A 21,324-nucleotide genomic window follows, 5' to 3' on the forward strand; every position below is an offset into this window, starting at 1 on the left:
CGATCCCAACCTTTCATTATTCCAGCAATATACGTTTCGTTTCAAACGCGTGGTGTTTTGGGAAAAGGGTGATTTGACTTCTCACCTCTAAGCCTAGAAAACAACGGACAGTCTCAGGATTACTGTAGTCTCGACTTCCCGGAAGGATGACGTGTTCTCCCCTGGCGAGAATACTCGAGTAAGCTTGAGTTAAAGAAACAATACGCAGTCTGTGCTTCCTATGAAAGTGCTTTGTGTGCTGCTTAACCTGTGACACAAAGGCCACATCATGTGGCGTTAGAAATAAATAATAAAAAATAAAGGAAATTAAAAGGAAATCAAAGTGTATCAAATATTAAAATAATCTGATTGTTACAATTTGAACGAACTATATTCTTGTCTGAACTTGGAGTTATTAAAGGGACAGTTTACTCAAAAATTAAAATTCTGTCTTCATTTACTCACCCTCAGATTGTTCCAAATCTGTATGAATTTCTATATATTTTGAAGAATATGGGTAACCAAACAGTTGATCCCCATTGACTTCCATAGTATGGAAAAACACTATTGAAGTCAATGGGGCCCATCGACTTTTTGGTTACCGACATTCTTCAAAATATTGTATTTTGTGTTCAGCAGAAGATGGAAATTCATACAGGTTTGGAACAATCTGAGGGTGAGTAAATGATGACAGAATTTTCATTTTTCTGTGAACTATCCCTTAAAAGCCACAAACCGTGGATTTTCATAATGCCCACATACATTTGAACCGAAATGGAAGATTAAAATAAGAAAAGAGAGAGAGAAAAAAAAGTGATAAACACTTTGTACACAGTAAAAATATTTTTCAAAAGAAATTGAAGCCAAATGAAAGATATGCAACATTATTTTAATCATATATAAAAAACCATAGTATATCAAGTGATTCTAATTTGGTTAACTCTTTTAAATAAATAAATGCATACATACATACATTACTTCCTTTAAAAATGTGACTGTGTGTTCTTATCACGAAACTGATTAGACGAGCAGTAAAGATATAGACAGATTTCATAAAAACAAAACTGAAAGACATGACTGTAAATTGCTCTTCACATCAGAAAGAAACTGAATGAAAAATAAAACTGAATATTACCTTTATCTTACACTGTAAAAAAATATTTTCATGATTTGTTATCACAACATTTTTTTTTCTTTGTCAAGTCAGCTTAGAAATTAATGTGGTTCAGATAACTGTTGATTAAACCAATCGCCTTCATTGTATTAACTCAAAATTGTAATTTCAATGAACTCAAAATTTTAAGGCAACCAGGTAACTTACTTTTTTAAGTTAAACCAACAATTCTTTTTTTACAGTGTACAATTTGTGCAAATGCCTTTTCTTTTACTCAAACGTTTCAAATTATTCGAGATAGACAACAATCAACAAGTAACAACAGATGGAAAAGTGAAATCACTTCTCACAGTGTATTAATAGCTAACAGGTCAATACTGACATCATAACAGCTGTATCCATGTCACAGACACAAAATGGCCACACAGGCCTTTAAACACCTGTTTGACTTTATACGATGAACTCTATGACGTGACTCAGCCCTGCCAGATATGATAAAGAGATGATAAGATGGTGAATACTTCTATATTAAGCTCTGTGTAAGGTTTTAGATATAGATCATTCGGACGGGTCCACACATGTCCGGTATACAGCACATTAGTATAAATTCATCTCACTATCTGTTTCAGTAATTTAAATATTGCGGAGTGACTCTTTAAAATAGTTAATGTATTTATGGACACATTTGATCACAAGCACCATTATAGTTTTAACAGCACCTGTTGTCTTTGGGATTTTGGTTCACATAGTAATTCAATTAATACATACATTCTTTTGGACACGTATAATGATGTATGAATTTCATTGCATTGGGCAACCTCAAATCAAATCCAGTTGCATCATGCAAATAAATTATATACGAGACCTTTTCTCAGAACTAACTTCCCTTTTCTATAACCAACTGGCGTGCATGTATGAAGTCAGTTCCCTTCAAGTTCACACAGCTATCTAGTATAACCACATGTGTAATGCATCACATTATATGGACATGACGTTTGAAAACTGGAAAGTGCTCCAATGCTGTCTTAATATCTTAATATCTATCTGCTATCTTAATATTGAACAGTATGTTTACTGTTTCACAATTTTAAACCTAACAAACTTATTTTTGTAAAACACCACTAGCTTGAAAAAAATATTTTTGTGCTTTTTAATAATTTTGGATTTTAAAAAGATTTATAAATGTTTGTATGCACTTTGGAGCTAGTGTATCATACATCAGTGGATAAACAACAACAAATTCATTTTATAGTACTTAATTTTTTTGCAAAATGCAAATAAGGAAAAATGGTAACACTTTACAGTAAGGTCTCATTTGTTAACATTAATTTATGTATTAACTAACATGAACTAATAAGGAGCGATACATTTGTTACAGTATTTATTAATTTTTTTAATGTTAATTAATAAAAATCCAGCTGTTAGTTCATATTACATTAACTAATGTTAACAAATACAACTTTTTACTTTAATAATGTATTAGTAAATGTTGAAATTAACATTAACTAAGATTAATAAATGCTGTAGAAGTATTGTTCATTCATGTTAACTAAAGTAGTTAACTAATGATAAGGTAACCTACAGTAAAGTGTTGCCGGAAAAATAAAGCACATCAAATGCTATTAAAAATCGAATTCTTTGGTACTTAAGAAAACATAAATCAACAAATATATTTCTTTCCATATATTCATGGATGTCAAAACAACAACAGCAGCAAATTCAATTAATGTTAAACCATGAGTCAAAATGGAACTCATTCATTACACAGATTCATTAATTCTGAGAACTTTGTTTTTAAGCCCAACAGTCATAATTTCTCTTGGGAAAAATAAATATTGCCATGTTTTGACTTTGCGTCAGGTTTAGGCAGATCTCCTTGGTAACATTATTTTGTGTTCAAGCACAATTGTATGTAATAAGGGAGTGTTTTAGTAGTGATTGCACCAGGACTGGTAAAAGGAGATCACTGGAAATTTCCAGAACACAGAGGTAAGAGCGTGTTGTACTGGGTAATGACCCAACCAGAGCAAGAAAGCTGCGCTTCACATCCAGGAGAGGAATGCAGACACTGCGTACTGTCCACTCCCTGAAATCACTCCGTTGAACTCAAAGTAAACAGACAAAAGCTGAGCTCTAACATTTGTTTCACCATTTTTTATCTGATTATTTCATAGATGCATTTTTGTAGATGTTGTTTTTGATCATTTATTTTAATAAATTACAAAATATGTATGTCTGTTCTAAAACATCTATTAACAATGGAATATAAATGCAGCTTGAATGGAAAATCATCAACATTTCATATCCACTAGCTTAACATTGATAATCAAAATAAAACATAAGAAAGCCATATGCAGCAATATTTACAACCTTGAATTATATTTTAAAAATTAAACACTGTAAAACTTCAACTCACTAAAATTGAAAAGTTTATTCTTTGTAAAATCAAAGTTACATAGATAATTATTAAATTTTTTCAATCTTTGAATTTAATGATAAGAAATCAACATGAATGAACCTCTGAAGAGCATGTGTAAATCACAGAAATGACTAAAGGACAAGTTATTGAACTTGAAGATGTTAAATGTTTACTGCCAGTGGACGTGCAAAACCAAATGATCACATCTGAATACAAAATTTTCACTTGTGGACTAAATAAAAAGCTAAACAGACTAAATAAAATACACTGACCTTGGGATCAACTCTCCATCTTCATATAATTCTCCATTAACACACACACAAAAAAGAGTGTTTAGCTAACAGAGTGAGAGGGATTTTCTGGTCTCATTCTGACCAGCTAGCCAGTCAATCTATCCTCTCCCAAGTCTTTTTTTCATAACTATTCAGTACATGACATTTGAGCATTCCAGAGATCCCATGTCATTACACGGGTATGTCTTTATTTGCTCATTAGGTTAACATGTCAGCCTACGACTTCGATTCCTCCATTGTACGGGGAGGGCGGGGGTCTGAGCGTGCCCAGTTATGGTGCGCGCAGAGGGTTGCCTGATTGCATCATCGCAAAGACAGCTTTCCTGATACTATAAATAGGGTGACGTCACTCGCTCCGCCTCTAGTAGTAGTTCACGTCCTCCAGCCATTAAAAGGGGTGATGCAACGAGCCGGCGACAACTGTAACTTTACCAGCTGAGCGCGAGAACACCTCCAGCCGGAGGAGAGCATCACAACACGCGCGTTTTATTCAGTCAAAACAAGGTGAGTGACAACATTGTTTCGCTTGTTGTTTACGGGTTTTGTTGTAACTGTTCGAGAACACACTGGAAAATGTCTACGCTATGTTCTGATACATCAACTCAGCCAGTGACTGGTTTAAAAAAGGTTTTTGGGTTAAGCGATTGTATAGGTTAACAATCTTAATGTAGGCTACTTTATATTCAAAACGTTAAATTTTATACTATATATAGGTTATTTATGTTGTAATGTATTTTTTTCTTCTTATCATAATCTAAGTTATCTTGTTCTCAAGAGTAGTTGCAAAACGTGCGGAACTGGGCTGCAATAACTCATGTTGTAATATTTGTATAACTGATTATCATATGTAGGCTACTTCTTTTGGCGAATCGTTTTAGCCAACTGTAAAAATATTTACAACAATAACAGTTTACATTAACGACCAACACAGGCTACATTGTCACCGGATTAGAGCGTATTAAACCGTTAACGATGATAATTTGACAGGATTTATTGATTATGTAGACCTGAATTGTATAGTTAGGGCATATATTTTACAAAATATTTGAGTATTGTAATTGAATGTAGTCGCATGACTTTTGAATAAAGCAGAAAGTGTGATATATGTAGGCTAAGCTATAAGTAATACATCACTGTAAAAAAAAATATTGACTGTGGTTGCCACTAAAAATAATGTGATGTTAAAAGCTTTACTATATATTTTACATTTCCTATGTTATTAAATTATATTGTGTTAAAATACTAACTTGTTTGAGCTACTCAAATCTGTCATTGTAAAAGTACTGAGGATAAGAGAACGTGTGGTACAATTTAAGGCTTTAATGAGTTTCACTTTGATGAAAATTTGCTTCTGTAGCAACTGTGGACATATAATATAATAATAAGACTGAGCACAGTTTTACAAACACAAATCACCTTAAGGGTAACACATATTGTATTAAAATTATACTAAAAAATAACTGAACAATATAAGAGTCTACCTCTTTATCACTAAATCATAACAATATTTTACCATAAAAGTGTATTTATGACCTTGCTAAATATGTTTTTCAAATGTAAATAAAAAATATTAATATATTGAAATAATGTATAAATATGTTTGATACAATTCTATAAATTCATACTTTTTTTTCTAGAATACATTTTTACAGTATTTGACAGTGCAAGTACATGTATTGATTTTTTATTTTTATTTTTTTACAGTTAATCATTCAATATGTTTTTACTGTAGCATTTTTACTTTCTAACTATTTTACATACTAACTTTTTTTTTTTTTTTTTTTTTTTTTAAGTCAGTAGTATAATATTTTATAGAGAAGGGAGGGGGTAGAATGTGTAACTGACTACAAAAAGTTTACTATGATGTTTCCACATTACTACCATGACTTAAATCTTGCCTCATATGTTTTAGATTTCGGAATGATGCTTCAGCATCCTGGTTTGGGTCCCTTTGAGATCAGTGCATCAGCTTTGGTTCCCTGCCTCTCCCCGCCCGGCTCACTCACATTGGACGACTTCACCAACTTCACTCCAATAGTGAAAGAGGAGCTGCGCTACGCCATCCAGAACAAACGCATGTCCAACGGCATGAGCACCTTGACCTCTGATAGAGCGTGTATGAACAGCGAACGACCCACTGAACAACCTGCAATGAAGCGAGAGGTAAGAATGACTCATTTACAGTTATAACGTTTAAAACGAATGTAATTTCTTGTATTTCACATTGGTGATATTGAGTAACACACACGTAGAAAAGCCATGCTTGCACAATTCGCTTGTTCATCCACTTGTGGACCTAATTCAGAATCATTAGGTTGTTTCATAGAATCAATATTCATTATACAATGTGGGTATGTATATTTTTTTAATGTATGTGATAAATATTATAATTTCAGGCCAATCCAGAGGAAAGTGAACGGAAAAAAAGAAGGAGGGAAAGAAACAAAATCGCAGCAGCAAAATGCCGAAACAAGAAAAAGGAGAAAACTGACCATTTACAAAAGGTAGTCTTTGTTATTTTCTCTCTCATATATATATATATATATATATATATATATATATATATATATATATATATATATATATATATATATATATATATATATATATATATAAAATTACATTCATAAAAAATTAAATGTATACATTTATATACATTTGTATATATAATTTAAAATATACATACATTTTATTTATATATATATGTAATTTACATTTGTAAAAAAATAAATTTATACACTTATATTTATACATAATTATAATTTTAATGATATATAATATATGTAATTTACATTCATAAAAAATTTTATTTATACATTTATATACATTTGTATATATAATTTAAAATATACATACATTTTATTTATATATATAATTTACATTTATAACAAATAAAATGTATACACTTATATTTATATATAATTATAATTTTAATGATATATAATATATATGTAATTTACATTTATAAAAAATATAATTACATTTATACATTTATATACATTTGTATATATAATTTAACATATATACATTTTATATTTATATATATATATAATTTACATTTATAAAAAATTAAACATACACTTATTTATAATTATAATTTTAATATATATATATATATATATATATATATATATATATATATATATATATATATATATATATATATATATAAAAACATATATATAGTATACATTTTTTATTAATATTATTCATATCTAAAATATTTAATATTTATAATATTTCAAACATTTTGAATTTTACACTTATTTATGTTCTACAAATGTTTTTTATTTTATTCAGGAGTCAGAGAAGTTGGAGTCCATCAATGCCGAGTTGAAAGCCCAGATTGAAGAGCTGAAGAACCAAAAACAGCAGCTAGTTTACATGCTCAACCTGCACAGGCCCACCTGTATTGTCCGTGCTCAGAACGGCCAGACCCCTGAAGATGAGAGGAAGCTCTTCATCCAGCAAATCAAAGAGACCACCCTGCAGGGTCTGAATCTTACCACAAGTGGACCAACACACACCGCGATACCAACTAGCTGTGGGCATCTCTGAATCACAAACTGTACAGGCAAGAAGCTAATGGCTCCGCAGTCCTCGCCAAGGAACACTGGGAGGTTCACCCACGTTATAAAGGACTAAACACGGGTGCCTGCCATGCTGCCACTCAAGGTCGGTCTGAAGTACACTGAAAGAGACTGTTAAAGCACTGAAGTGTTGAAGGACGTCTGATGCGTTTTTCTCTTATTTAAATGTGTTCGTAAAGGTATGATATGCTTTTTGTATGCACCAAAGCTTGATGTCATGTTGATGCTAGAACAACATGATTTCCTTTATTTATCAGCTTGTTGGTTAAATTAAACCCTGGCGGTGTGTTTGACAGCAAGTACTATTCTAGTGAGGGGGAAAATGTAGTGATTTGTGTGTATCTTTTTCAATTTTTGGCAGACATACAGGGTGATGAATGAAGTTGTTTAGTTTAGTTACATATTTATCTGTGCCCTCTGCCTTGTTAAGTGTCCACATAACATGCCACGTGAAGTATTTCAAGCTGCTACTAATCTCTCAGGACTTGGTCTATATATATTACAGGAAACTCTAACTAAAACAGATAAAATAACAGGGAAGTCGACGCGGAGTGGACTTTGAGACGCTACTTACAAGGAAGTCCCTACCCTTCACCACTGAAAGCCTATCTATCACCTCACCCATCTGACTATATTGTTGTTACAATGCTGTGAGCAGGAGGGTCTGCGTTTATCAGCACACTGTAAAAAAAGAAAAGAAAAAAAGAGTGTTTTTGTGCTTTTAGCAAGGACATGCTTATTTTCTGATGTATACTGTAGCTGTGTGTTGTTATTGTCTAGATGCACAAACTTCTACACTCCCAGCTAACAGGGAATGTTCTCAGAACGTTCTGACAAGGTTCTCTTGAAGTCACGAGCAAACCTTCTTCCAGTAACGTTAATAGTAGAATGTTCTTTCAAAGCTATGTGGTTTTTAATAATGTTCTCAAAATGTTGTTTATACATTGTTCATGGAACATTTTTTTTTCTGAAATGTTTGTCTACTTACAACTTGTTTCAGAACAATCAGAGAACATTCAAAATGGAACATTCCAACCCAATCTCATGTCAATTCGTACGTATTTGACGAGGTGGCTAATTCGTATGAATTCATACAACCTCACTCGAACAAATTTGTCCGAATTTTGCTAAATCGTATGTATTTTATGAGTTTGTACGAATGACCTACCCCTAACCCCGCCCCTAAACCTACCCATCACCCAAATTAGCCACCACGAGATAGCCTAGTGTTAAACATTCCCTTAACGTTTCCTCTAACGTTTGCATAACCAAGAAACCTTTGAACATTTTTTTTACAAATTGTAACGTTTTCGTAACTTAATGGGAATGTTAGCAAAACGTTCTTAGAACATTTTTGTGAGCTGGGCTTATCCTAAATGAAAAAAAAAAAAAAGAAGCTTAAAATATTTTATGTAATGCTTAAACTTTTCAACGTAAAGCTCTTAATAATTGTCTTGCTATGTTCCTGGATCATGTGTCAAGCAATTTTAGTGTCACGCCATGTTGTTAGTAAAGGAACACATGCCACAAGACATCTGATCAGGCAGTGTGACTGCATTGCTTAATATTACAAAAAGGTGTAAGAAATTTTAAAAACATCACTCCATTTCTACTAGACAGAGGAAAATCCCTTATTGTTTCACAAACTTCTGCCTCTTGTTTTTGAGTATAGTCTAAATTTATGTTTTGTCATGTACTGAAAGGTTAAGTGACGCAGGCGTCAGGTAGCTTTTTCCTTTTTTTTTTTTTTTGTATTTGTTCAAACAGGCATGCCACAAACTGTGGTACTACTGACATTTAATGTGTAATAAAGACACATTGCGGTTAAAACAGGTTTTATCCATCACGCCATTTCTGTCCACATCAAAGTGTTCAAGTGCAATTGCTACCAGAAGTCATGATTGAGAAGATAATGGCCTGCAACATTCAATTGCATATTTATATGAAATATATATATGGCTTCATTTTGACTGTCCGTTGTTTGTTTTTGATACTTTATTAATAAAAAATGATACCATTTGAGTCATTCTTTGCTGTCATTATTGAAGTCAAATGTGATTAAGAGATAACCAGATTGCATCAGAAGAGGCAACACCTGAACATTGTTACTTTTTAAAGCATACTTGACGTGTTCAAAAAAGCAGTCGTGTTGACATATTTGCCGTAGGGCAAGTCCACACATGTATAACCTGAGAGACGTGCTGACTGTAACGCTTGGGTTGATGGAGTTCATCCAGCCAGAGAGCAATGATTCAGCATTTTTGCAGATTTGAATGATTATTACTGTTAAAGTGGGCGGTTCAAGGGAAACACATATTATGTTTTGTAATTGATTAAAGATGAGGATAGCACTGGAAGGCTTCTAGTAAAAGTCTTCTGAAATTCATTGGAAAGCTCAAAACGGCTAAGGAACTCTTGGCTTTGGCAATACCTGCGTGTGTTTTGGTAACTCCCTTTTTGGGGAAAAAATCGGGAATTATTCAGAATTCTGAATAATTGCTAGCAAATGCCTTGGTTTGTTTTTCTAAAAAACTATTCTAGAAAAAAACGTGGTTGTACAGGAACTAAAAGTACCTTTTAAACATTTCTCTTTGAGAGGGAGTAACTTAACGTGACTATCATTGTTTTAGCAGTGATAAACACACACACACACACAAATAGAGACACTGCCTAACTGTCAGTGGTTATCAATAGCAAATACATCAACAGTGGCTTTTTAATGCAACCAGGCAATGTTGTAGAACTTCTACCAAATATATAATTAAAAGATCTTACTTCTTTTTATTGTTAATGTTCTAAGAGGCTTTTTTTTGTCAAATGACAAAATGAAAATAGCTGTTAATTCTAATATGGCACTAAATAAATAAATAAAAATAAGGTTCCAAGGTTGATATTCTCTGCCAGAGTCTCTGATGAGTTAAATATCTTATATGGCCATAGATAATCTTACTGTTGAATCCATTTAAATTAAAAACCATCATTGCTTTGTGCTCCACCCTTTCCGTGATCCACAATAAATAAAAAACGTCCCTTTTAGTCTTTTTATCTGCTGTGCTCCAGTTTACTTTGAACTCGAGTCATTTTTTTGTTTGTCCCTTAGATCCCTTAAAGTAGAAAACATATTTATGTGGCAATCAAGTCTGAGTTGCTGCTCATTGCTTCATCACTGATGTCAAACATGTGATAATAAACTCTCAGAAATTACTCCCAGATAACTTCCACCTTTTTTCTGAAAACATACCATATTTTGCCCATAAAGAAGAAACTGTATTATCATCACCAGGAATCAAACACTCTTTGCTCACATTTGTTTCCCAATCAGTGCACAGAAATGAATCTGAGTCACTATTTGTGATTCTAATAATTCATCCAGATATGAATACACTTTTGTAACTAAATGATCAGAATGCATAATATGGGACATGCATATTTTGAATGCGAAATAAACTTTTTCTGATTTCTAATCTATCTATACGATATACGTGCGTGTGATTTGCGCTCCTTTGACATCTTACACTGAGCTGGTAGTGAACCCGGTCTCAAACACCATGACCTGACTTTCACAGTAATTCAAGTGCACTTTGCCCTGCCAGAATGTGAGCCAACATGGTCACAGCCCTTGGCAATTAATGCAATCAGCGGAAACTTCTTATTCTGATGCAACCATTTAAAAGTGTTGCAATGGAATCTTCAGATGTCAAAAAAGGGTGTTGTAATGATATTTCAAACACCAGTGTTATAACATTTGGACATGATTATAATGATTTTAAAGTTTTGATGTAATGCGTTCATGACTGACAGGTTTTTAACCTGTAAGATCGCAGGAATGCTTTACTCCTTCAGGGTAGTCTGTTGATATTACATTTGTTTTCCCTTGGCCCGTGTAGATTAAATGGATAGTTCACTCAAAAATGTCATTATTTACTGGCCCTCAAGTTGTCCCAAACCTGTATGGATTTCTTTCTTCTACTGAACACAAAAGATGATATTTTGAAGAACAGATTCTGGTCCTCATTGACTTCCATAGTATTTTTTTCTTTTTTCTTTTCATACTTTGGAAGTCAATAGGGCCTATCAACTGTTCAGCCGACGACAGAAATTCATACAGGTTTGGAACATCTATAGAGGGTGAGTAAATGATGACAGAATTTTAATTTTTGGGTGCACTAAACTTTTAATGAATGCATAAAGCGAACAATCTAGACCACTTCCTTCCCAATTCAATGGAAATGTCCCTTCTTTTTATTAGGGGGAGATCAAGGAAGTGTAGGTTCAATGGGAACTTCAATGTCCACATTCTTCTTCAAGTTCCTGTAAGGTTTCCAAGAGTTTTTAGATGTGAGGGCCGAGGGCAACCACCTACATTCGCTACCAGGAACTTTGATAAGGAAGGAAAAGTTACCATAACAGAATTTTCTGCCGCGAGGCGAAGAAGCTCAAGACACACCCCTAATTTCCCATTTCACAACACGTATTTGCATGCGCCTCTATTCAGATTTGAAAACATATTCACTTTAAAGACAATGCTAAACAGTTTCTGATAATCTTTTCTACTTCCTTCTATTTTCGTGACGTGTAGTGACGAGAAGAGACATTTACAGCTGTGACACAACCCGAACTTTTACGATGTAGCCTATACATAATATTTGTTGCAAATATTGATTAAATTGATTATATACACTATAACTATATCTATTTTTCGGTATATTTATAATTTATAACTGATTAAATATATAGATAAAATTTTTTTTTTTTTAATGCATGTTCATTAGCAGTGTGTCCACTAGAGGGCATAACAATCAAGGAATTGTAGTAGGCCATAAAAAGACATCAGATTATAAAGCACAGGCTTTAAACACGACATCAGACTATATGTAAACACCATGGTAAACACAGAAAACCAGAAGTTTCTGTATATCTATCTATCTATCTATCTATCTATCTATCTATCTATCTATCTATCTATCTATCTATCTATCTATCTATCTATCTATCTATCTATATCTAATGTCCAATAAAATATTCAAAGACCCTGCTGTCTAAGATTAAATAAACTCAATTTATATGATTAAAGATTATATGAGGCTGACTTAATGGTGAACACTTTTGTAGACTATGTTTTTAAGACTTTATTAAGACATATGCATTTATTTAAAAATCATCCAAAGAAGATATTTTTACGGAACTTGCTCTGAGTCTATGAAACTCTGTAACTGAAACTCTCTGATATTTTGGGAAAAGGTTCAAATCCAGGTATACAGACCTCTGTGACCAGAAAGTTAATAGAAGTGTTAGTTTCATTACCATTTTGATTTATACAGGTTCTACCCTACTTGTACATACCAGAAGACCCAAATATGATGCATCATGTGTAAAATATTAACTTTTTATATCTTTGCAAACAGTATTATGAGGCTGTGCATCGTTGTAATCGCTGCATTTAAAACTTGTGTGCCAAATTAAAATTAAGCAATACTTTTTCTGTAGAAACTATATTCTTTACACTCATGCTAAACAATTCCATGTGTGCTAGCATAGTCATAAACAAATTTATCAATTATACTAAAACTTTCTATGTTTTATAAGGTTTTATTTTTTTTTACATTCTCTAGCAATGCTTTTTGACTTTAACGTTTTAAAACGAAAGTCAACAGATCCATGTGGAACTCTAGGACTTTTCAGAAGAGAATAGAAAACTGGAAGAGAAATATAGAAGTGTGTACCCTGCACTGGTTAGGAAGGTAAGTCCATGGGGGTTTGAGGAAGTGATACACTCAAGAAAAAAATCTGAACACCATTTTACCACAACCACCCCCAGATATGGTTTCAACACAAATGAGAGGAAAAAAAAAAACACTACACATTTAGTCCTTTTCTGATTTGATGACCTCATTTTAATAGAAATTGTATCACTATTACAATTTAAGTAATACTGGATTTCAATCTGCATCTGCGTCACAAACAGAGTAATTCCTTTTTATTAAAATAAAATTCTTCTTCTTCTTACAATACACACCCACAGCAAAACATGACCAAGCAAGACAGAATAGTAACACTGCCATTTGTGGTTATTTGTAATAGTGCAGCCATAACAAAGCGGCTGTAACAGAGTTTTGAAACTAACCTTTAGTATTTTGGTTGGATAGGCTCTCATAAAGCAGAAGTCCATTTTCGCATGTCGTTCATTCACAGTCCACTAACTGTGGTATAACAGATGGTTTAGTTAGTGGTTATTTACTCTATCACAGTAAATACCAAAAGTGGAAGTATTCACGTGAGGCATGGCCATGGGAAAAGTAACATATGACTACAGAGATCCTGTATTCTGAACGAAACCTGTCAAAAACGCAAAAGAGAAAGTTCGAGCACGAATTAATCATTCAACTGCATGCTAACGGAAAACACTGCATACTGAACTCACGGGTTAATACTTTAGAATAAAAAGCATAAAAACTGCATGCCGCTAGTATGCACGAATCACTTGTATTAAAGATAATTAGCTTAATTTATCCTTAAATGGAAATTCCGACATCGTGAGCATCAGATGTGAATGTCTTGTGGCACTGTCCCTGTGGACCTTGTTGTTGAGGTCATACCACAGTTCAAGACAGGGCACAAAGGCTCATGGGCTTTGAGGGCATCTGTTAAGCGTTGCTGTTCCTCTATCAAAAGCTGGACTTCCTTCCTCAGCAGGCTGTTCTCCTGTTCCAGACACTCATACGCCTGGTTACACAAAATTTCAGTATATTAAGTCAAAAACCACATCAATCACATTGGGCATTTGATGTATTTTCCATTGTCTGCCCACAATTGTCAACATATTTCTGTATGGGGCAAAATAAATGTTACATCTGCAGTTTACTGAGAGGAACAAACACTTAAATCAACATCTTCTACATTCTATACAGTATATAATATGCAGGTGGCAAACCTCGTGCAACTCGTCAGCTCTCTGGGTTTGTCTTTTGCGGCTCCTCTGGGCAGCAACTCGGTTCTTTTCTCTTCTTTTCAACCTTTTCTCATCATCATCAGAGCTCTGAATAACAATCATATGTTGTATGTAAGTTATGATGTGTTGTTTCTTGAACATTTTACATTACTGTGCAGGATTATTGTGTTAGTAAACCATAAAATCATTTTGAGTGGCACAGATCCAAAAGATGTGCTAGATAGAAAGTCTGATTTGTAAGTTATGTAGGCTACATTTTTACATATGATTTCATTAATAACATTGTTTATGCGTTTGTAAATATTCAAAGGAAAGAAACGAGCGTAAAGAAGTAACATACCTCACTCTTTCGAAACAACCGTAAAGCTGGAGCATCACTTCGAGTAAAGTTACTTGTCGCATTGAAAAGTGACATGGCAGGTGCAGGAGAGCACGAGCACAGTGAAGATTTACGTCCACTAAACTGGACAGAAAATTAAAGCAAATTACGAGGCTGTGTTAATTAGCGCAAAGTTAGCCATTTTTAAACTGTCAGTCAACGTGCTACAGTGACATTAGTGATTTCTTGCAAATGCCATCGGCGGATGTTCTTTGAAGTCACGTGGTGCTCTCGAGGACGCCAGTAACTTGTCAGTGTGAAAGTTTTCGCTTTAGGGTCATTCCACGAAATGACCATTTTGAAATGGTGCTTTTTAATTTAAGCATTCTATGAGGCAAACAAATAAGTTACATTACGTTACGTTAATAGCCTACGGTGGCATGTGACTTATAAAAGATAACATGATTTGACAGTTTTACAGTTCATTTAGCCATTATTGTGCTCAAAGTTATGACACTATAATGGGTTTATTAGAAATAGAATTTAATCCCAATATTCTCGTCAATCCATTTACTTTACAAATGTGTCAGTTTAATGACCAAAAACGACTTCTTAATTAAAAATATGATGTGTACAGTGCTCAGCGTAAATTGAAAAGTAACATTTTAAACAATATCTCAATGAACACAAAAACAATTTCCAAAATGTTGACAAGACTAAGTTTAATATAACATATGTTTAACTTATAACATGAAAGTAAGGTTAATAATAGAACTTAGATTACACATTTTTCAGTTTTACTCAAATTAGCGTGATGCAAAAATGAATACATCCCACAACAAAAACTGCTACATCTAGTACTTTGTATGGCCTCCATGATTTTTAATGACAGCACCAAGTCTTCTAGGTGTGGAATGAACAAGTTGGAGACATTTTTCCATTCTTCAAGAATGAGCTCCGGATGCTGGATGGAGAGTGATGCTCAACATGTCTCTTCAGAATTCCCCATAGGTGTTCGATTGGGTTCAGATCAGGAGCCACTGAATCACTTTCACCCTGTTCTTCTTCAGAAATCCAACAGTGGTCTTAGATGTGTGTTTAGGATCATTGTCATGCAGAGGTGTAAAGTACCTGAGTAAATGTAATTAGTTACTGTACTTAAGTATCTTTTTGGCTACTTTGTAGTTGTACTGAGTATTAAAGATATCGGCAACTTTTTCTCTCTACTTGACTACATTTTTAAGCATGTAAATGTACTTTTTACTGCACTATATTTGTGATGAGTAATGCAATTACAAATTACATTTTTCATGGCAACTAACTTTTTCTGCAGCAGTTTGTTTCTGATATAAAGAAGCAATATCACCATCTAAGGGCATTGAAGGTACTATATCTTGTGCATTTTGCCTTTACTCATCCAAAACTTGTCAACAAGCACACTTTACGTGAATGCGAGTGCATTAGCAGGTAGTTGCTAATCGCGGATGTTTTATTTATTAGATGAGGAAATGACTGCAGCTGGTGATGAGGCTCAAACCAGCACATACAGTAGACTTTGACTATTTCATTTTACTTAACATTGTTTTATTTATCCGCTATATTGACCATTTTGAAGGATATTGGTTTACTTATGGCCTTTCTGTGCACTTGAGCTCAACTGAGACTTGAGAGTTTGTAGACGTTTAAAAGGTTGTTGTGTCGACCTTGATTTATTGCAATATTGAGGTGTTCAGTTTTAGTTTGATTTTAGAAAATAAACTTGATTTCTCATCTTACAAATCAATTATTTCTTATTTTCACTGGCATGTCTCTCAGGACTATCTCTGAGCCTACATTCAGCATGAGTAAAATACTTAAATACTGTTAAACTCAGATACTTTAAGACTCTTACTCAAGTCGTATTGGAATTGGTTACTTGTAACTTGTAATTGAGTCATTTTCACAATTTGTAAGGTATCAGTACTTTTACTCAAGTATGGTTTTCAGGTACTCTTTACACCTCTGTTGTCATGTTGGAAAAGTGCACGATGACCAAGGGCACGAAGTGAAGGTAGCATCTTCTCTTTCAGTATAGAGCAGTACATCTGTGAATTCATGATGCCATCAATGAAATGCAGCTCCCGACACCAGCTGCACTCATGCAGCCCCACATAAGGACACTGCCACCACCACATTTCACTGTAGGCACCATGCATTTTTCTTTGTATTCCTCACCTTTGCGACGCCATACAGTTTTGAAGCTTAGTTCCAAAAACATTTATCTTGGTTTCACCACTCCAGAGTATAGAGTCCCAGTAGTCTTTATCTTTGTCAGCATGGGCCCTGGCAAACTCTAGGCGGGCTTTTTTATGCCTGGGCTTTAGGAGAGGCTTCTTTCGTGGACGGCACCCATGCATGCCATTCCTCTGCTGTACTATGTCATGGGAAATAGTCACCCCAGTTTGGCTTTCTACTTCTTTAGATAACTGCAGTGAACTTGCATGCCAATTTTCTTCAACCCTTCTCATCAGAAGACGCTCCTGTCGAGGTGTTAACTTCCGTGGACGACCTGGACGTCTCTGTGAGATGGTTGCAGTTCCATCTTTTTTACATTTTTGTACCACTTTTGCTACAGTATTCTGACTGATAAGTAAAGCTTTGCTGATCTTCTTGTAGCCTTCACCTTTCTGGTGTAAAGAAATTATTTTCTTTCTCAGGTCTTGTGACATTTCTCTTCCATGTGGTGCCATTGCTGACAGCGTGAAATGGGAAGGGGTTTTAACACCCTTTTATAGTCAACTGTGTAATGAATAATTAGACTCACCTGTGGTTGAATTCTTGTTAAATTAGACATTTGTAGTCTAAAATTTAGCTTTGCTCCAGAGACTTTCAGTGGGTATACTCATTTTTGCATCACCCTAAATTGAGTAAAAATGAAAAATGTGTAATCTATTATTAACCTTACTTTCATGTTCTAAGTTAAACAGAAGTTATATTAAACTTAGTCTTGTCACCATTTTGGAAATAGTTTTTGTGTTCATTGAGATATTGTTTAAAATGTTGCTTTTCAAAGGGGGTGTACTCATTTACGCTGAGCACTGTACGTGTATTCCTCCACCCTATTAGAGAAACTAAAAAAAATGTTTCTCATTAAAAAATGAGAAACATACTGATGTGCTAAAAAAAATAGTGTCAGATCTTCCTTTGTTCATGAAGGATACAAAAGGAACTGTTTCAGTCAATGATATGATAATTGGTTCATTTAATAAAAAAGTGCCAGTTAATTTTGAAACCAACACTGGTAGACCAAGAACACCTTGTGGTATGAACCTGAACCACATCAGCAGCACAACACTTCTCTAAAAATGTAATTTATTGGATTTAATGGAAAAAGAAAGTGGTGAAACTATACACACAACACATTTTTGACCAGAATATTTATTTACATGAAATGGGTAAGAAGTGGCATACAAAACACTTATATAGTAGCAGGTATCAATACACTCCCATACTGCCTTTCTCCATTTCCACAAAAATGTACAAACACATACACATTAAATTACATTTGCATCAGTCTTTTGGATGATTTTTGGAGCAGGAACATAGTCTGCACTGTATTCTGAATCAGAAGCAGCTCTTTTGATGCTAGAAGGAAGTCGGTGGTGAAGGTCTAGACAGACATCTCTAACTGAGCTGCCGAGCACTTCTCTGTAGACTTCCACCGTCTCCGCTGAAGGCTGCATGTCAAGAACCTGACGCAAGCCCTCAGCTGCCTGCTTTAGACTTTTCAGAGACTGAACAGAATGGAGGAAAATGGTGCATGTTAATACAAATGCATTTTGTCTATAGTTATTACTGAGACTTTCAGCTCAATACTAGTATACTTAAAGATTTTTTTTTTTACTTAATTGAACAAGCACATTGTAACATGCAATTCAGAAGCACTTTATAAAGATAATTATCATTGATTTGTACCTTCATAACCGTACTGGCTTGTTTGAACATTGTTGGTGCAGCAGCTGATACATTTCTGATGATGGTGTCTGTGAAAACCATGTTTAACAGGTACTTATTAATATTGCATAAAACACTGTTTGTACCACAATATAATTTTGCAAAAATAAATAAATAAATAAATATTAATAAAAAAAATTGATGGGGCAAACACCATGAGCTGGGTCCGGCTTTATGTCTTGTGGCTTCACTGCCTGTTCATACAAACCCTAAAATAATGGATGAAGAGTAAAAACATATAAGCTACATTCACACAGCAACATCGGGGGATTCAGTCTTTTAGGAGCTGTTCAATACAGTGTAATAAACTTTTAACATCAAAGTGTATTGCACTTTTTATACCAGTATCACATTTGAGTTGCAGCAAACACAATAGCTATTTTTAAACATATTAGGACATCTAGTGGCCAGAGGTGGAACATCTACATTTTTAACAATTTACAGAGTGTGATGGGTGAATAGTTCCAATTCTAAAAAATAAAGAAATAATAAATAATAAAGACTAATATTAATTTCTCTAATGTTATTATTTTAATAATTGATTATTTGATTGTGTTTTCCTTAGAAGAATGTTTCTTTAAATATACTGTCAGTTCAAAATTTAAAAAAATGTTTTTAAAAGAAGTCTCTTATGTTCACCAAGGCTGCATTTATTTGATCCAAAATACAGTAAAAACAGTAATATTGGGAAATATTTTTAAAATTTGAAATAACTGTTTTCTATTTGAATATATTTTAAAATGTAATTTATTCCTGTGATGGCAAAGCTGAATTTTCAGCATTTTTTCAGGATTCTTTGATGATCAAAATAACAGCATTTATCTGAAATAGAAAGCTGCAACATTATACACTACCGTTTAAAAGTTTGGAGTCAGTAAGATTTTTTTTTTATTTTAAAGAAATTAATACTTTTATTCAGCAAGGATGTAGTAAAGGTGACAGTAAAGACATTTATAATGTTACAAAAGCTTTCTATTTCAGATAAATGCTGTTCTTTTGAACTTTATATTCATCAAAGAATCGGGAAAAAATGCACACACCTGTTTTCAACATTGATAATAATCAGAAAAATTTCTTGAGCATCAAATCAGCATATTGGAATGATTTCTGAAGGATCATGTGACACTGAAGACTAGAGTAATGATGCTGACAATTCAGCTTTGCCATAACTGGAATAAAATGCATTTTAAAATATATTCAAATAGATAAATTGTAATAATATTTCACAATATTACTGTTCTTAAGGTATTTTGGAACAAATAAATGCAGCCTAAGGGACTTCTTTTAAAAACATTAAAAACAGATCCCAAACTGTAACAGTAGTATACACACACATAGACTTATAATTATTCGTGTAATGGAGTTACAAATGAAAAAACAGCATGTCTCACCAGAAGTTTCCTCTCTGCTCTTAACGATCGCACAACCTGGTTGCGTATTTGTTTTGGGTAAGAACTGCGTTTGCAGGCGGTCTCTACAATCTTCTCATCCAGAATGTCATTTACTGTGCTCTCATAATCTAAATATTACAAAAGAGCATTGATTCATAATGTCAACATAATATGTTCTCTGAAACCGTGACAGTAAATTACCTTCACAATATTCCTCTGACGCCTCGTCCCATGACAAGCCACCAATAACTATATTCTCTTGTACTGTGAACTCAAAATTCTAAAAGAGACAAATAAGGTGAATATAACAAAAACAAAAAATACAACAACAAAGATGATGAAAAAAAAACAAAAAAAAAAAACCCACATTTGAGTAAATGAGTTGAGTCTAGAAACTATAACTACAGCCACAGTTGCAAATAATAAAAGTCGATATCATAAGTAACTCCCATAATTGGTTAAAAAAAAAACCCCAAAAAACGGATGTTGTTACTATAGAAAAACTACTGAAGAGGATTAGGGCCAAGCAATAATAATAAAAAAAAAAACATCTCGAGATTAAAGTGGTTAAATTTCGAGAAAAAAAGTGGAAATAAAATGTTGAGAATAAACTCATTAAATTACGAGAAAAAAAGTCGTTAAATTACGAGAACAAATTCTTTAAATTATGAGAAAAATGTTAAATTTCGAGAAAAAAGTCGAGATAAAATGTTGAGAATAAAGTCATTAAATTACGAGAAAAAAGTCGTTAAATTATGAGAACAAATTCGTAATTTAACGAATTTGTTCTCGTAATTTAACGACTTTTTTCTCAACATTTTATCTCGACTTTTATCTCGAAATTTAACGACTTTTTTCTCGTAATTTAACGAGTTTATTCTCAACATTTTATCTCGACTTTTTTTTCTCGAAATTTAACCAGTTTTTTCTCGAAATTTAACAACTTTAATCTCGAGATGGTTTTATTGTTTTATTATTGCTTGGCCCTAATCCTCTTCCGTAAAAAACAATGGTAAACTTGATAAGGACAAGAATAATTCAAGTGACATCTCTTTTATGTAACTAGACTTACCACAACCATTTCTTGCAACAGTTTGTCTTTATCTTCCTGAGAAATATGGCACTGGCCATCGAGCAACTTTTTAAATAAGTCTTTATACTTTTCAAGCTGATCACGAACAATTTTTTTCGACTTGACATTTACTCTAAAATCCGCCCCGCTCGCACGTTCGTCCTCCATGACTGCCGCTTATTTTTCAAAATAAACCCTGGAAACG

General features: G+C 33.5%; 4 protein-coding genes across 5 annotated transcripts in view; 1 reads left to right on the plus strand and 3 right to left on the minus strand.

Annotated features, from left to right (window-relative positions):
- The window catches only part of adat2 (adenosine deaminase tRNA specific 2), a 46,319-nt gene extending 46,080 nt beyond the window's left edge, over window positions 1-239 (minus strand). The window contains exon 1 of one of the 2 annotated variants that reach the window (XM_048207373.1): window positions 86-239. The gene's annotated coding sequence lies outside the window, so the exon portion shown is untranslated. The remainder of the gene's footprint in view (window positions 1-85) is intronic. The other variant, XM_048207372.1, reaches the window with a different exon arrangement.
- A 3,913-nt stretch (window positions 240-4,152) lies between these two features.
- On the plus strand, window positions 4,153-9,421 carry atf3 (activating transcription factor 3). Its single transcript, XM_048207374.1, has 4 exons — window positions 4,153-4,309; window positions 5,718-5,968; window positions 6,202-6,309; window positions 7,106-9,421. Exons 2-4 carry the CDS (start codon window positions 5,726-5,728, stop codon window positions 7,361-7,363), a joined length of 609 nt encoding a protein of 202 aa, XP_048063331.1. The 5' UTR covers window positions 4,153-4,309; window positions 5,718-5,725; the 3' UTR covers window positions 7,364-9,421.
- Window positions 9,422-13,263: 3,842 nt separating this feature from the next.
- batf3 (basic leucine zipper transcription factor, ATF-like 3) lies at window positions 13,264-15,020 on the minus strand. The gene is made up of 3 exons (XM_048207379.1): window positions 14,685-15,020; window positions 14,327-14,431; window positions 13,264-14,118 (listed from the first exon to the last, which is right to left on the minus strand). Exons 1-3 carry the CDS (start codon window positions 14,757-14,759, stop codon window positions 13,936-13,938), a joined length of 363 nt encoding a protein of 120 aa, XP_048063336.1. The 5' UTR covers window positions 14,760-15,020; the 3' UTR covers window positions 13,264-13,935.
- A 3,042-nt stretch (window positions 15,021-18,062) lies between these two features.
- Window positions 18,063-21,297, minus strand: nsl1 (NSL1 component of MIS12 kinetochore complex). The gene is made up of 6 exons (XM_048207378.1): window positions 21,120-21,297; window positions 20,249-20,327; window positions 20,048-20,175; window positions 18,811-18,865; window positions 18,618-18,685; window positions 18,063-18,436 (listed from the first exon to the last, which is right to left on the minus strand). Exons 1-6 carry the CDS (start codon window positions 21,285-21,287, stop codon window positions 18,197-18,199), a joined length of 738 nt encoding a protein of 245 aa, XP_048063335.1. The 5' UTR covers window positions 21,288-21,297; the 3' UTR covers window positions 18,063-18,196.
- Window positions 21,298-21,324: the final 27 nt, after the last annotated feature.

Source organism: Megalobrama amblycephala, linkage group LG11 (genome assembly GCF_018812025.1).
Source record: "Megalobrama amblycephala isolate DHTTF-2021 linkage group LG11, ASM1881202v1, whole genome shotgun sequence".
Lineage (NCBI taxonomy): Eukaryota > Metazoa > Chordata > Actinopteri > Cypriniformes > Xenocyprididae > Megalobrama > Megalobrama amblycephala.